The sequence below is a fragment of the Electrona antarctica genome (assembly GCF_951216825.1).
Source record: "Electrona antarctica genome assembly, chromosome: 14".
NCBI lineage: Eukaryota > Metazoa > Chordata > Actinopteri > Myctophiformes > Myctophidae > Electrona > Electrona antarctica.
The window spans coordinates 14,604,134-14,621,295 of NC_136795.1; the positions used below are offsets into that span (position 1 = coordinate 14,604,134).

The 17,162-nt window shown below is 43.2% G+C and overlaps 1 protein-coding gene across 1 annotated transcript in view; it reads left to right on the plus strand.

The window, feature by feature from the left end:
- The first annotated feature begins 8,949 nt into the window (after positions 1-8,949).
- mgat5b (alpha-1,6-mannosylglycoprotein 6-beta-N-acetylglucosaminyltransferase B) overlaps positions 8,950-17,162 on the plus strand; it is an 84,554-nt gene continuing 76,341 nt past the window's right edge. The window contains exons 1-2 of the mRNA XM_079519653.1: positions 8,950-9,088; positions 10,971-11,083. Coding sequence (XP_079375779.1) covers positions 9,021-9,088; positions 10,971-11,083 — 181 coding nt within the window. The 5' untranslated portion in view covers positions 8,950-9,020. The remainder of the gene's footprint in view (positions 9,089-10,970; positions 11,084-17,162) is intronic.

Below are 17,162 nucleotides of genomic sequence, written 5' to 3' on the forward strand. Positions count from 1 at the left end.
AGTCAGATTACTACAGACAGGGTACATTGAAGACTGAAATGGACCCTTATCAGGTCTTTAACTCTGAGAGCATGAAATGGACCCTTCCGTATACGCTCTCAGAGTAATGGCGGTCCTTGAAATGAAAAAGTTGGAGAACCACTGGTCTAGGACTGTATTACCTTCTGGCACTGAGCCAACAGCAGCTGGTAGGCCGGAGCGGGTAGAACTGCTCTCAGTGTCCTCAAAGCGGATGAAGCACAGGTCAGTTTTGACGACGGACTCGATCCACATCTCGCAGGGGTCCACTCTGGCGTAGACGCCGGGCAGACAGGGAGGAGCGCAGCCACAACCCCAGCTAACAACTCCAATCTGGACCCAGTCGGAGCCGTATTTGTAGACCATTGGACCTGTGAATGGCATTAATACCTCACATGAGTCTTTGCCTCCTTCCAGCAAACCAGCACAGATCACATCATCTGTGATACATCCTGGATAGCTATGGTTGCAGTCTGTGACCATATTGTGGGCATTGTATTAGAATTCTACTGTACTTTGCAGACATTTTATGACTTGGCCACCAGGGTGCCATTTTCTCCATTTCAAGTGACATGTGACGTCATTCTCACCTCCCTCAGTGATCTTGTCCCAGCCATGGACCCAGCTGGGAGTGCTGTTGCTGAACACGCTGCCAGTGGCTGCCAGACACACAGGTCTGATCTCATCAGTGAACGGGACAGGTGAAGCCAGCCGGAGCAGAGCCGTGTCGTTGGCATAAGTCTTAGGGTCATATCTTGGATGAAGCACAATTTCAGCAACAGCTCTGGACACTCCCTTTGGACCAGCCAGGTTTCGCTTCCCCAAGACAACGTGCACACCTTCTGGGCTGGAAAAGAGAAATATAAACATCCCATTGAAATTTGATATTGCTTATTGCTGTGTCAATATTTTAGTTGTATAGTTTTTTTTGTTTGTTTCAAAAACAGTGAAACTAGCATATCTACAAGTTCGCAACGTGTCACAGTGTGGGCTATTTTCACTGTATCCTTTTTTTTTATTTTTTATTTATTGTCTAAATTGAATTTCTTTTAGCTGAAACATATGGGAAACTGCTGCTCTTAGAAGTTGTTTGTCCTGTCACAGTCAGGCCCCTTGCTGTCAAAGATTAGGCTATAAATAACTGTATGAGTCTGTCTCATTTACCCTGTGTTCTGGTAGCAGTGAGCAGCAGAGAGGACCCATTCACTGTTGATCAGGGAACCACTGCACGCACGGCCATCATCCTCCTGAACACTAACCAAGAAGGGCCAATAACTTCCTTCCTCTGCCTCCTCGCCTCCAACTGTACCAGAACCTGGAGAAGAGATCAGTGATACAGATACATATATAATGTATATTATATACAGTACATATATTGGACTCCATTATAAAGTTACATTTACAGTCATAAAGCATTAGGCCTGCTACAGTATACTGTATGTCAATCAAGGGTTAAAAAGTTAAATAATAAGCAAGCTTAGGGGCATTTCTGGCATAGACATTCCCAATACTAGTACTTAATACTGTATTACTATTAATAATAACATCTTTTATGGGTTATTATTATGCTATTGTATTGTACTGGGAACAAAAAAAACATGTTGGAATATCATTATGTGGATAAATCATTGCAATAATGTTATGAAACTTGTCTTACCAATTAGTTCAACGATCCAGCCGACAAACGTTCCAGCCACAATAATTGCAACAAACCAGAGAGACCATCGACACACCGCGCGGGCTGGACACGCACGCACGCACACACACACACACACACACACACAGAGAGAGAGAGGGTGAGTGAGAAAAGCAAGGTGTAAGATCTTTGAACCTAAAAGGTTCATTTAGCATTATAAAATAAAAATTGCATTTATTTAGTAGTATTTTTCGGTAATTTAAAATGTCTAGTAAAATCTCTTACCATGTTCCCATGCATCTTCTCTAGATCTTCTCTCAGCAGTAGGCCTAGTCATTATTGTCAGTCAATTTTAGTTCAGAGCCTTGCCTGCTGCAGACAGCTATGATGTCTGTCTAATTCCATGTCACAAGGAGATTGTGAATACAACATTTTATACACGTTCATACCAGAAACGCCTACTGTCAAGTGTTACATTGCATCGCAAAATAAGGACACAAAATGATGTGTCACTGGCTGCAGATATCACAAATCACATGTTTTTCCAAGACTATTGTGGCAATTCAGTTATGCCAAATTGCCAATGATTTCTATACTGTTTACAGCAGCTGTTCTCAAACCTTTTCACGTATTTGGCCACAGACCCCCATCTGAACATTAAGTGGACATGTTTTAACCCATTTAGGCCTGACCTAGAAATTTAAAAACTTTCTTCTAAATCCTCCAGTTTTCTGAAATAAATATTTTCACGATTTTTCAAAAATTGCAGACCTACAAGCTCATAGCGCGCCACTCGGTGGTGCGCTATGAGCTTGTAGATCTGCTATTTTTCAATAGCTAAATTATAACATGTTTCATACTTTTTGAAAGTAAGGTCCCCTCTCTTTTGTCACAGTTCATTTGCACATACATATTATTTATCCCCTGCATGCATTTAACCCATCCTATTTATTAGGAGCAGTTTGCCAGGGAGCAGTTAGGAGTTAAGGGCACTATTTTCGTCCATGCTAAACCCCTTCTCCCTAAACTTATTTTTTTACCATTTTGAAAAACACTTGTTCAACTAGCCAATCTCCAGCGACACGTTGTGAGCTTGTAGATTGGCTATTTGTAACTGTTTTTCAAAATAGTAAAAAAAATAAAAAATAAGGAAAAGAAGTTTAGGGATAATTAAGGGGTAAGGCACTGACGAAAGTAGGGCCCTAACGTGTCTTGCTCATGGACACTATGACTATGGGGGTCAACCAGGGACTTCTGATTCTCAGGCGACCTTTGGCATTTAGACCTTTGGCTATGGCTGCCCTATTTCATATAAATAGCCCTTGGCCCTTTTATTTACAGATCCATTGTTTGAAATTCTGAGACCAACGTTAATGTTTACTTTAATGATCTGAAAGTGATTGTCTTTAGTCTTTTTAAAATTCTGATAGTAAGTATTGCTATAGAGTGTAGCAACCACCACATATAGGCCTACAGTAGATAGTGCCTGCAGTGTGTAGTACTTGTATTACCATACTCTACTTGAGAGGGCTAATGTCCCCAGACCACAAGTGTATAGTAGATAGTCAAAATAGGGCATAGTCAAAATGACACTGAATGAGAGTCCACTGTCCTTATTGCAATACTGTTGACATAATGGAGATACAGTATCATGCCCAAGAATCTTGTTCTTTTGACCTTCGAGATCTACTTCAATGCAATTTTTTCACCTGTGAGTTTGATATACAACCTAAATAAGTGACATCATGAAACCCGGGGACTTTCTGAGGCTGATACTTGACCCAAACAGAATGGATTCCGTTTTTCCGAGGTGCACTGACAACTTGTTGAGTCGGCCGCAAACAAGAACAGATTGCATTTACATGCGAGTTCATGTTGTAAATGACATGAACACAAGGGTTTTTGCATTTAAAATACAAAGTAAGGCTCCAGGAACCATTGTATACTGTATGTGTCTAATGTCTATAGCCATGAGCACAGGCATGCTTATAAACATCACCATTTCCCAGCAGAAAAATGTGTTTTTTTCACAAAGTCACTATGTCAATTTTTAGTATTAAAGCCTTTTGTTTTGGATTCTGTTATCTGTGCGAAACTCCTATTTTAACATTGTAACCATCAGACATGAATGGAATGTCCTGAAATGTCTCTCAGTATCTTTGTAAGATCATGCCTCATGCTGACGTGTTTGCCCTGAAAGGCCACTTGAGACAATGAATTGCATTTTTTATATAACGCTTTTCCAATTGCTCAAAGCACTTGTTGGCATGTTTTGTTTGTTTTTTTATGTTTTTTTTGTCTTTATTTTAATGGAGGGACAGACAGTAGGCTGACAGGAAATGGGGAGAGAGATGGGGGGAAGACATGCAGTAAAGGCCGTCGAGATCGGGAGTCGAACCCATGGCACACTGCCAGACTGGATTACCAGTCAAGGTGCCTGGACCACTGAGCCATGGCCCAGGCAGTTTGTTTGTTTTTTACTACATGTACCTAGTACTAATAACCTGCTTTAGTAAGCTTGTATAACCTTTTGAAGAGTCCCTTGGCCCATTTACTTTTCTGCTTTCCCCCTTTCTGAACCAAAGGGCACCTTCCAGCAACTTTGACTTCGCCACCCAGAACGTATAGCCCTCCCCTGTCACCCCTTTGAGAAACAACTTGTTATTTATTGATTAATTAACTGGGAGTTTTGAGGGGCGCTAGAAACCCAGCTTTCTGGGTTTGTAAACACACATTTTGAAGATTAAAGTGAAGACGGAAAAGTGAGGACGCAAATTGTGATTGGTGTTTTGAGGGGCACTAGCCTTAACTCAGCCTTAACTCTGAGGCCCCTTTTCCACCAGGGTTGAACCGGTTTCCCACCTAATATTGAACAAGCTCAGAGCTCAGAGTGTCCACTGAGAATTAATTGTTTTGGAATCCTTATAGTTGGTTAAAAATCTGGAACCAAAAAATGGCCACCGGTTCCATGAAAGTACCAAGATTCCAAGAATCTAGAACGGAACCAGTTCTAGAACCAAAGTTCTTTTGGTGGAAAAGGGACCTGAGAGTGTACAAATGGAGCCAAACAGAGCTTGTATCCAGTTAACAGAGCTCCTTCCTTGTAGGGACCATGTAGTTATCCACGCCATTTGACTTCTCTTCTATTGTGATTGCCACCACAAAGCAATCAGAGATTATTTTCATCCGTTTTGCGGAGTGATTGCATACATATGAGCTTTCATTTTTCCACTTCTCCATTTGCCCCAGTGGCATCGTTTCCAGTTCAACGTAGAGACCCAAGGCTCAGTGTAATATATAACCACTTTAAAGACTTCCCTGGTTCCCCAAAGGGGGTCTTCCTCTGTGAACTCACCAGGGTGAGAGAAATTGAGCGAGTGAGACAAAGAGAGAGAGACAGACTGACTGAGTGAGTAATAGATACAGAAACAGAGAGAGTCAAAGATAGTGAGCGAGTGAGTGAATGAATGGATGAGATATAGTGAGAGCGAGATCCCAGTGGAAGGTTGGAGGCAGAGAAACAAAGAAGCAATTTCTTTCATTTGATGCTTTGGCAATATTGTTCTAACTTTCATCCCAATAAAGCACATTTAAGTGGAATTGAGATAGAAGAGGACTGGGGGAGAGACAATGATAAATAAGCAACCGAAGAAGAAAATAATGAGTAGTAGTAGAAGAACAAGAAAATGAAAAGGAATGAGAAAAAGTAAACAGAATAAGATGCTCAAGAATACCTCAAAGAACGTTAGAGGTGAGGGGGAGAAACTTTTTCACATCAAGGACCCCCAAAATTATAGGTATTGGGTTGCGAACCTCCATCCGAAAATATGGACCAGCATACAAGATTTGTGTTGGTAAAATTCCAAATTTGTTTTGTTTCTTTTCACGGTTTAGTTTTTAAAATAGCAGATCTACATGCTCACCAACATGTTGTGAGCTTGTATAGACCGACTATCTTCAAGGGACTAAAGGACCCCATGGTCCTGTATAGACCGACTATCTTCAAGGGACTAAAGGACCCCATGGTCCTGCTTTGAAAACCACTGTCCTTGAGGGTGCATACAGTATATGCTGACATGATTCTCCTTCACCTCATCAAAGGCTGTGAAATCAGTGATCAGTGATAAGATTCTATGTCTGACTTGTTCAACTGTCAAAGTAATTTGTTCGTTATTTTCCCAATCACTTGACATCGCTTTGCACACTATGCCAGAAATTTTAGCAATCAGTTGATATGAATGCATCACATAAAAACATGGAATTACATTTGCTTTGGACTGCTGACACCATGCGAACACACACACACGCACGCGCGCGCACACACACACACACACACACACACACACACACACACACACACACACACACACACACACACACACACACACACACACACACACACACACACACACACACACACACACACCACCAATCTCCTTCCTTTCTGTCACAGATAACTCTTGCTAAGGTTTTCCGTCAGGCAGCCAGCTGAACGCCCTGTGAGGTTGTCATGTTAAGTGAATGTGATCCGCCTTGTGAATGTATTTATAACCAATGGGATGCTATTCTCACAGCCTGAGGCTCACAAGCAGGGGCCAACGTTGAGTCCAGAGGTGACAGACACAGCCAGCTTCCCAGTGGGGAAAAACTGTTGCCATGGCAGCAAAGGATGCTGCCTGCTATACCTGCTCTCTGTGAACAGCAAGATGACCATTTGCTCTTTGGCTCAACGCTTAATCCTCTCCTTTTGTCTTTGTCTCTCACTTCAACACAAATAAATATATATGTTATTGCAACCATAGGTCGCATTTACTATGAAAACCTAGGTCACGCCTCCATATATGGTCATGCCTCGTCACAGCACGTCTCCATATATGGTCATGCCTCGTCACATCACGCCTCCATATATGGTCATGCCTCGTCACATCACGCCTCCATATATGGTCATGCCTTGTCACATCATGCCTCCATGGTCATGCCTCGTGACATCACGCCTCCATAAATGGTCACGCCTCATGACATCACGCCTCCATATATGGTCACGCCTCGTGACATCACGCCTCATGACACCTCAAGCCACCATATGGCCATCTCCATATATGAAGATCACAACACTGACCTCATCTAACTCTGGATAACCATACATGGAGAAGACTATATGGAGCCGGCCAGCAACTCTACATCTGACCTCAAACCCTTATAGATCTCCATATATGCGGAGCTGACCTGTTCTGACATTCCATATGTTGATCCGTCCCCACCCGTCCTTCATGTTCTGACATTCCATATGTTGATCTGACCCCCCATGCCAAAGCTCCAGCGCTCGCCCATGCAGCAGTCTGCTGTCACCCAGGCGGATGCGTGCATGCGACCTTGCTCTTTAGGGCTTCTTACTGGTATTATAACCTAAGAAGTCCTCTCTCCAGGTCACATTTTAGAGTTGTAGATTGCATGTGCTTGAATTGCTTTGTCATTTTTGTAGATGAGCATTTGCCTCCCTCTCTCTGTGTAATGTAGAATCTCTCTCTCTCTGTCTGTTCACCCCTCCCAACTATATATCTCCCATGTACATTTTTAAAGACAATGATAATGAAACAGAGGCAGAAGGCAATTAATGCACCACAACAATAAAAAAGGTTATAGTGACATCAGTTTCATTATTCATTTGTGATATGATGGTTGTGGCCTTGGAGAAAAAACAACATCTGCACACTTAGCTCCAAGGCCTGATGAAGACCTAAGTGGTCAAAACGTTGCATCGGTTGCGCCATGCAGTTAAGAAAGTAAGTCCTTGGAGCTTGAGAACAAGTGTGTTCTTTCTTCTCCTTGATTCTTGCCATGATGCCTTGATGTCCAGCAGCTGGCCTAAATACAGGCATAAAATGTGCACTCAATCCTCTCATTGGACAACATCCATTACAGTGAATTGCATTGCAATATTAGTGTCACCCTCCCTGACCATAATAGCGCCATGGGCTCAGGGCGTGCAGCAAATCTCTAAAGTTATTGTTGCCTGAAGGGCCGTCCACACCAAGCACAAAAGGTTCTAACTCAGGTCCAGTGAAGCCAAGTTAGCCAACCTCTGGAGGTCCCCAAGACTGAGTACCGATGCTTGCTGCTTCCTCCCTGGAATGCACTGTCAATGTCTCTCCAACCAATGCTTAACCTTTTATCGATTTGTATCTACTGTATAGCGTTTATCTTTTTATTTTTACATTTTTTAAATAAATAAAGTTGGTTCCTTCATTTTATTTTATGTAAAGCGACTTTGGGTACTAATAAGTCTACTTTGGGCTATATAAATGGGAGCTATTGTTTACTGATTAGTATTAACTTGAATTTTATTATTACTACAATATACTGTAGTTATAGCAGTGCTTGCTGGTGTGAACGGCCCATTAAGCAGGTGCATTCTAGGTGCATTCTAGAATAATGTCAATAGGCGGCGCTGTTGAGCTACTTGTCTGCCCATCCTCCTCAGGGCGCTGTCCATGGTGCTGACAATTCCCAAGTAGACAATGAGCACCAAATATAGCCTACTGTACTTTTAACTTTCTACATTAGCACCAATGCATTATTGATAAGACAGTATATTTATACGGCTTGACTTTATTTTAAGTTATAGAATAGAAGAATTAGAACAGCCAATTATTCTGATTTCTGCATTGTGATATCTTAATCTTCGAATGCATTTAATTCTGTCCCATACAGAACATATCATGTCCAGACCAGATGAATCAAAGGCTAAACCATTTAACGGCACACAAGGTCATCTTAGTTCATTGTTCTAATAATCAATAAAGAAAATCGACTTGATTACCTCATGTTTTACCAAATGGATCATTAGATGGCGCTGTGAGTAAATTTCAGCTGTGGCTTGACTGGAACTGCTCGGACTATTCTTCTCATCTCAGCTCAATGGGAATATTACGGTCGGGATTCTCGGGAAATTAGCTACGTGCGCCATTCAGTCAGCCATGCATTAATTAATTCCATACAGCTTCACCTGATGCCGCCATTTCAGACCTTTGAGCGCTACTAAACAAGCTGAAAACTCTTACAAACATCACATTTTTTATCATCCGCCTGTCAGGTCAGGGCTTTCGGAGCGACCACCCTTCACTGCAGCAGGATTCCCGCAGAAGTTGGTCCCCTCTTTTGAAGCCTATCGTTTATACTGTGCGGTAGCCGGTAGGCTACAATATAGTCTGAAGTTGACAAGTTGTGATATTCATTCAACACACCTGCCGCCGTCATTCGCAGCCAGGAGGACTCGGACGTTGTTGTGGTCTTCTGGACACGGCTGGCAGAACGCCGCGTGTGACACAATGTCTTGGAGACGCGGTGCTTTCTTTATGTGTGGGAAATGATCACAACGAACGCCGACTTTTCCATTATGGTGAGACGGTGTCTTCTGACGTTAAAACCGTTCAGGTAAGCAGAGATGCGAACACAAGGCATGGAACACAATTCGTCAATGTCGTGGAGTTTGTTTAACTAATGCAATTATATTTAACAGTAAGCACATGCCATTTCATTGTAACGTGCAGGGCAGGGATAGGTATCAATTGAGTTTAAAAATACAATATCGCTATATCCTAATAGCCTGCTGATTAGATCAGATACAATCATTAATGTTTGCACAGCAAAAAGTTTTACCACCACCACAGTCGACATTATGGTGAAAACGACTCGTGAAAACGTTGAGATATCTCTGCCATGCCAGTTAACATATTCGAAGTTGTGTTGTTATTTGTCCCTATATGGCTTCAAAGCCATTTCATCTTTGATATTTCCTGAACTGACATTATGCTTAAGTGGGTGAAAGCACGCACACGCACACACACGCACACACACACACACACACACACACACACACACACACACACACACACACACAGAGAGAGAGAGTGAGAGTGAGAGAGGCATTTGGGGGGGAGAGAATGAGAATGTGTGTGTGTGTGTGTGTGTGTGCGCGCGTGCGCGCGTGCATGTGACTGTGTGTGTTTGTGTGAGTGTGAGAGACAGACACAGCGAGAGAGAGAGAGAGACATTTGGGGGGAGAGAGAATGAATTGAAAGAGGTGTGTGTGTGTGTGTGTGTGTGTGTGTGTGTGTGTGTGTGTGTGTGTGTGTGTGCGTGTGCGTGCGTGCGTGCGTGCGTGCGTGCGTGCGTGCGTGCGTGCGTGCGTGCGTGTGTGTACATTTAATGTTTTCTCACAGACAGTCTTCATGCTTTCTTGGGCACCGAAACCAGACTTCTCACCATTAGCCCAGATATTGGACAGTAATATGTTGCGACAGTGCTCTCAGGCACTAACTGTTTTCCCAAAGAATAAATCTGTTTTTGAAAAGGCCAGGGTATTTTAGTCCTAGCGAGGTGGAGAAGTTTTCATTTCCTCAACACAAAGCTAGTGAAGTGAGCTTGTCTGACTAAATGTATCAAAATGACATGTCTGTCATTTCTGCTGTGTTGAAGGATGGTTTTAAAGCAGACATTTACATGTGCATGTTCTCTGCAGGATATGTGGAGCTGAATAACGACGAGCCATCTACATGTTTTCAATCCCATCAGTGCAAAGCATTCATTTCAAAAGACTATAATGGGGAAACAAAAAAAAACAACAAAAGAAGGTTTGTTAGGCATTCGCAGCACTCTCAAGAATTATAGCCATTCATCTGTGGCTTAATGCTTTTGTTTTTGGCTGTTTGCTCACTGAACACAACATAACACACACACAAAAACTCAATTCACATAATGGTTCATTTAAGATGGCACAGTCAAGCGGGAGCACAGAGTGAATTTGTGTGGATTGATGGGTGCACAAAATAAACCATGTCCATGCAGAAGAATACATCACTACTGTAGTGTACGCATATACACAACTAGGCAGGGTGCTGTTCATCTCAAATTGCTGTACGTGAAGTGAGCTATCTCGCATCCTGTCCATTGTTGCATTTCAGCACATATTCTGTCTCACTTTACTCTTTCTTTATGTCTTAATTCCTCATGCTTTACATACACTTTTTAGATGGCATATTATGTAGACATGGGACTCTATAGTGTATTGCTCCTAGTTTCATTGTACAGATATTCTACTGTTACACAGATGCTAGGTTCTTAGCTTGCTTATGATCCATGATGACTATTTCTATGTATTTGATGTATTATTGTGTCCTTGCTTACTGTAAATCTCTGGATTAAGGGCGTCTGTTAAATGCCTAAATTGTACGCTGCTCCTCTCTCATCTGTCACTCTCTGTTCTTACCCTGCCTCTGGTTTTCTCGTCCCCCCAAACCACCCTCCCTCCCTGCAGGATCTTCGTGGCAGGGATTGGCTTCTTCAGCCTGTGCTTCCTAATGACCTCCCTGGGGGGCCAGTTCTCGGCCAAGCGACCCGGAGAGTCCCCGTTCACCATACGAGCCGAAGGTAAGCCTGTGCCGTGGCCCTGTATGTCGGTGCCACGCGGCGGCGGCGTCTGTGTGCTGCACTGGTAATGAACAGGCAGGGAGCATGCTGGGAGCGTGGCGGGGTTCCTGTGATTGCTGTCAGCTGGCTGACAGACTCCCTCAGTTGGCTCATCAGGAGTGGTTTATAAACGTGCCTTTAAGGCTGGGGGGAGGTGGGGGGGATTGGCAGTGCCCTACTCCTGCTTTCCTCTCTCCTCCTGTCCATTGGCACTTTGCTGTGGCACCACTGGTGTGTTCCCGCTGCCCAGAAACGGAGTAGTGTCACTCTGACATCATGGAACTCTCATGAAGTACACTTACAGATTCAGAGTCCTTGGAAAGGTACGGCTGGGTAGTGGAAGGATGTGTAGGTGAAATACCTTTTTGTTGTTGTTTTTATTGGGCTTGTCAGCTCCGAGGGATGGATCCCATTAGTGGGCTGGTGCAAATGCTATATAAACTAGAAAGGTCGCAATTTTAAAAAATTGCAAAGTGTGGTTGCCGCAGTGGCTTACATATGCCCCTCCCACTGATATTGCCAGCCAATTACAATGGCTCACCCCTGCGGTCATGTGTAAGTAATTCGGAGGGGATTTATCCCCCCAAAAATCATTTTTCTGCAAGAAACTGTTAATTTTTTCGCATTTGCGGCGCCCCCTATGGATGAAAATAGAATCGCTTTTGGCTTTTGGTTGATTAAACCACCCCGGACATGTGATTCAAATTTGGGATGGATTGGACATTCCATTCGTGATATCTGGCATTTTTTGTAAAATAGGCCCCTCCCACTAACTTCGGACGACGATTAAGGCCGAACGATACGGACAAAAAAATTTCAAAAAATCTGAAAAAAATGTAAACGCGGTCCGATAGGTCCAGAGATCATGTGTACCGATTTCTGTGAGATTCGGACAGAATCTGTAGAATCCGAAAATTAAAGTGTGTTTTGAAGAAAATTCAAAATGGCGGAAAATCTATCCTGACGCAAATGGGCGTGGCCTATATAGGGAGATGCGTCATGACCCAAGGAATTCAGGGAAGAAATGATTTTGATTTTACGACCTACGGTTCAAGAGTTATAAGCCAAAACGTAAAGTGGGCTGTTATAGCGCCACCATGAGGCCGACCGATACAATTATAAGTTAATTAATTTTAGTAATTATTACGAATTATCCCTCCAAGTTTTGTAACTATACCGCTTACGGTCTCTGAGGAAAAAATACTTGAACGTGAGTTTTCGCATTTTCCCATTCATGTCAATGGGGAAATTAATGCACGAATAAATTAATATCAATTAAACTATACAATATTTCTCTTAGCAATGAGCAAGCACACGATTCCCGATTTTTCCGGTCAATTTGACATATGGCTCAAGTGCGTACAGTCACAACTGTAGGAGGATTAGTATTACAAAGTTTAGGGTTACTCCAGTAAATGAAAGAATAATAAAGTGTTACAATTACAATAGTCTGGTTGCCCTTTAGGGCAACCACACTAATAAATCAAGCACCTGAAGCATGTCTCTGTGCATACTGTGTCAAAAACATAAAAACTAAAAACATCAGTAGAAAGTCGTGGCTCAGTGGTGGTGTTATATCGTGTACACAAAGGAAAAAGGATGTACATCAGTCATTTGTGCTGTGAGTGTGGTTCCTACTTCTAAATATCATCAATCTGCAGTATGTATGTGCACACGGCATAGTAGTATATGTGTATACACGGTAGATACTTATTTTACATAAACTGTATGCACAACTCATAATTATGTGTGTGTGTACAGTCTTGATAAGCAGTGTTGTGCCAGTGTGCATACTGCATAGTATGTGTTTAAATATTGAGTGTGGGGCATGTTTCTTTCTTCTTTTCGTCAAAAAGCCTTAGCCATAAGTAATGTTCTCCTCATGGTCCCAGGAGGCTTCCACTTGCATTGCAGAAAGCCTGATAATTGTTCCAAATCAGTTGTAGTATTGTAGTACTGTAGTAGAATTAAACCTGGCTCATAACAATAATTCCAATACATACTAATAAATATAAATTGCCCAAAGCGGGGACAGACAAAGAATGCCATTCTATTGCCATGATCGGCAAGAGAGGTCTATTAGCTTTCACGGCACGCACTCTGTGTTTGTGTTATATGACTCTGCACATAAACCCTGCTATAGCTCCAGCCATTTGGAAGAGTCAATGTTAGCTTGTGGAGCGTTGTCACTTACCTTTTTATCAGAGCCTGGCATGGTGTTGAGTGTTGACACTGTGCCCTGTCCTCATCGAACAATTTACCAGCTGGTATGTGCCACCTACCTGTTCACTGCACCGTGTGAACAGGTAGGACTGTGTGGGTGTGTGTGTGTGTGTGCGTGCGTGCGTGCGTGCGTGCGTGCGTGCGTGCGTGCGTGTGACTGTGTGTGTGTGTGTGTGTGTTCTAACATGCCCTTCAGTTCTAGCTTAGGATCACATTTATCTACATACTGCTACTGTAAAACAGTACATACCAAAGTGTCATCATTTTTGTGGAGACAATGGGCTGTATTTTGCATGTCTTAAGTACCAGGTCTTATTACTTAACCTAAGACCTGGAGGCGTGATCAATGCCATTTGGCTATTCAAGACGCCTCCAGGTCTTAAGTTAAGTAATAAGACCTGGTACTTAAGACACGCAAAATACAGCTAGATAACATCCATAAGTGAAGCATAATGTCCATACAATGCATTTCACTGTGCATCATATGCTGTGGAGATGGAGATGTAAATGGAGTGAGAGAGAGATATGGGGAATACAATAAATGTACTGGAGGTAGACAAGTAAGTGATGTATAAATAGAGAGGTGTAGAGGGAAGTGGTGGAGACATTAGGGTGGCTGGATGTGAAGGAAAAAGAGACGGGAGGGAAGAAGACGGGGTGTGGCAAGGTACAGGGGGAGAAGATTAGGGAGGCCGAGAGAGGCTGACTGTAGAGAGAGAGAGAGAGAGAGAGAGAGAGAGTGGAGTCAGGAGAACTGTCGGATTAATTAACCACTCTCAGGCTGCAGTCTAGGGAAGGCATCTGCCCTCCAGCTCATTAAACACCAACCAAGGAGAGCCAGCCTCTGTAAACTCACAGCCTCTTTGTGTGTGTGTGTGTGTGTGTGTGTGTGTGTGTGTGTGTGTGTGTGTGTGTGTGTGTGTGTGTGTGTGTGTGTGTGTGTGTGTGTGTGTGTGTGTGTGTGTGTTTACGTGAGGCTGCATTTGTTTTCATACTACGGAGCGGCATTCACACTTTGCACTTTGAAACACCAGGGCTCCGATCTTTTTTGGACCAATTTCATGTAGTCAGTCATTTCACGGACCACCGGGAGAGGTTTATATGGTCACCAATTTTAAACGTATTAAGCCTATTTTAAGCCTATTTAACCTATTAAATAAGTACACATAGTACTTTTGAACCCAATGCACATCAACAGTGGGTTCTGAACCAAAAGTGTATACTAAATAAAAAGTAGCGCCCGCACACCGGACTAAAGGTAAAAAGGGGCGCTCTATCATACGTCATCATCATACATCATCTCATTCTGGCCAATCACAATTTGCGTCCTCACTTTTGTCTTCAATGTTTGTTTACACACTTTTGCACAGTGCTGAATTTAACATGGAGATTTCCTTGATTTGATACACATCTATGAGGCAGTTTAGGAACTTCTTTTCACACTTTGGTTTCCCATTCTCAGCGCTTTAGCACCAAACAACCGGCGTCCTCCTAGTTGCTAATCAGAGCCGGACTTACCGTTGGGCTAGGGTGGGCTGAAGCCCGGGGGCCCCCGACTAGGGGGGCCCCAAAAAAAAAAAAAAAAGTTTTTTTTTTTTGTTTTTTTTTATTATTATAAAATTGTAAAGTGAAATCCAATTCAAGTGAAATGTGTGTATTGTTATTGTATTTAGTTGTATTATGGTTAAACCATTGAGAGCTTCTGCCTGCCTGCCTCTCTTTTTAGGGGCCTGGGTACCCCAAAATGAAAACAAAATAGCCCAAAAAAAATTCTGCCTCGCGGCTGCGCCGCTCGGCCAAATCACGGGACACACGGCTTCGCCGCGCGCCCCAAGGGGGGCCCTCAAATTTGCTCCAGCCCGGGGGCCCTCAGCAAGGTAAATCCGGCTCTGTTGCTAATACATTCGGGTGACTGGTGGTCTATAGTACTATTATATACTTTATAAAGCATGATTATAATTCATGCATTTACTTCATTACCTGTCTTTTGAAGGTACAGGAAACTAATGATGTGGGGTGGAAGAAAGAGGCGTGGGGAAGAGAGAGCAAGTGTGTTTGAAGCTGGAAATGGTGAGCCTTTTGATCGTCTATATCTTCAAGGCTCCAGAAGTGTATAGTGGCTTTATAATCAGACCTTTGAAGAGCACCTCCATCCCTCTGTCAACAGCAGTGTTGACCAGTAACAAGTTACTAGTAATATATTACTGTAATATTATTACTTTACCTTAGTAACGAGTAAAGTAAGGTACGCTATTACTCTGCCAAAACAGTAATATTATACCATATTACTTTGTAAAAAATAGCACATATTACATATTACTTACAATTTGACAAGAGAGATTGCTGCTTTATTTTATAGCCTTTTGGCTGATTGGTGACTTGTTCTTATTCAAAACAATTGGATTCAGTTCTAAAAGAAGCTGACTAAACAGATTGTGTTGTTGTAGGATCCCTTTTTTGCGGGGGAGGAGGGGGGGGGCAACAAAGCCAACGTGGTTCGTCTCAGTTTAGACACGTTCAGGGCCGGATTTACCCTCCAAAGGGCCCCCGGGCTAGACACATTTTCAGGGCCCCCCTGGGCTGTGTGGTGCGTACCGCTGAACGGATGCAGCCACTAGTAGCCAGTAGTGCACTAATCATGCAGTTTTACAGCAAGATATTTCACAATGTGCTCTATAAAATCACAGTAAGAGATGTGAGCAATAAAGAAAGAGTAAAGCCACTAATAGTGCACTAATGCAGTTGCCAGCTTTACAGCAAAATATTGGGGGTAGGCCAATTGTTTTAATTTTGGTGTAATTTTGGGCCCCCCGAGAGAGAGACAGAGAGAGAGAGAGAGAGAGAGAGAGAGAGAGAGAGAGAGAGAGAGAGAGAGAGAGAGAGAGAGAGAGAGAGAGAGATAGAGGCAGGCAGGCAGGCTGGCTGGCTGGCTGGCTGGCAGGCAGGCAGGCAGGCAGGCAGGCTGGCTGGCTGGCTGGCAGGCAGGCAGGCAGGCAGGCTGGCTGGCTGGCTGGCTGGCTGGCTGGCTGGCTGGCTGGCTGGCTGGCTGGCTGGCTGGCTGGCTGGCTGGCTGGCTTTAGAGCTTTCCACAGCTACCCCACAACACAGCGTCACTGTCATGTCTGCAGTGCAGACAGCAGAGCAGAAGCTCTCAGTGTTTTAACCATAATAACAAATATACAATAACTATAGAGACTGTAACTTAACATATACAATAACTATAGAGACTGTAGACTTAACATTTGGAGCTCACGGAGCAAAGAGGCACTCTGTTGTCTGTACTTCCTGCTCCTGACAACCGGTGCAGGCCATGCAAGTGTGTGCCTTTTGAGTTCTTGGACGTCCCCCTCACTGCAATTAGTCCACATTGAATGATTCAAGTGTCAAATTATTGGGTTTTGGTTCCTCAACATTGTAGCAGAAAAGTATGCACAATTAGTTTTATTTATTTATAAATAATATGCATGAGCTCCAGAAGTATAGAGTCTGCCCTAACAATCCGGGGGGCTTGTGGTTATGTGTGACTATCTGGTCAGCTATCGATGCACTCCCGTCTTTGCGTTTGCCCTGCGGACGCAGCATTTGAGTTAAATGCCATTGATGGATGTTGATACACAAACAACCATGTGCTGTGCTGGTATCAAGTCCATGGAGCCTCAAGCCACATGAACGCTAATAATTCATGAACTTGTCTTGAGCCACTGCTCTGCTCGTCGGTGACCTTATTGTTCTATTGCTGCAGAAAATGCAAGATTGGTTCTATTATTGCTGGAACAGTATATAGGGTGTTTTTCTTTTCTGTTTTGTCTTTTTGAGA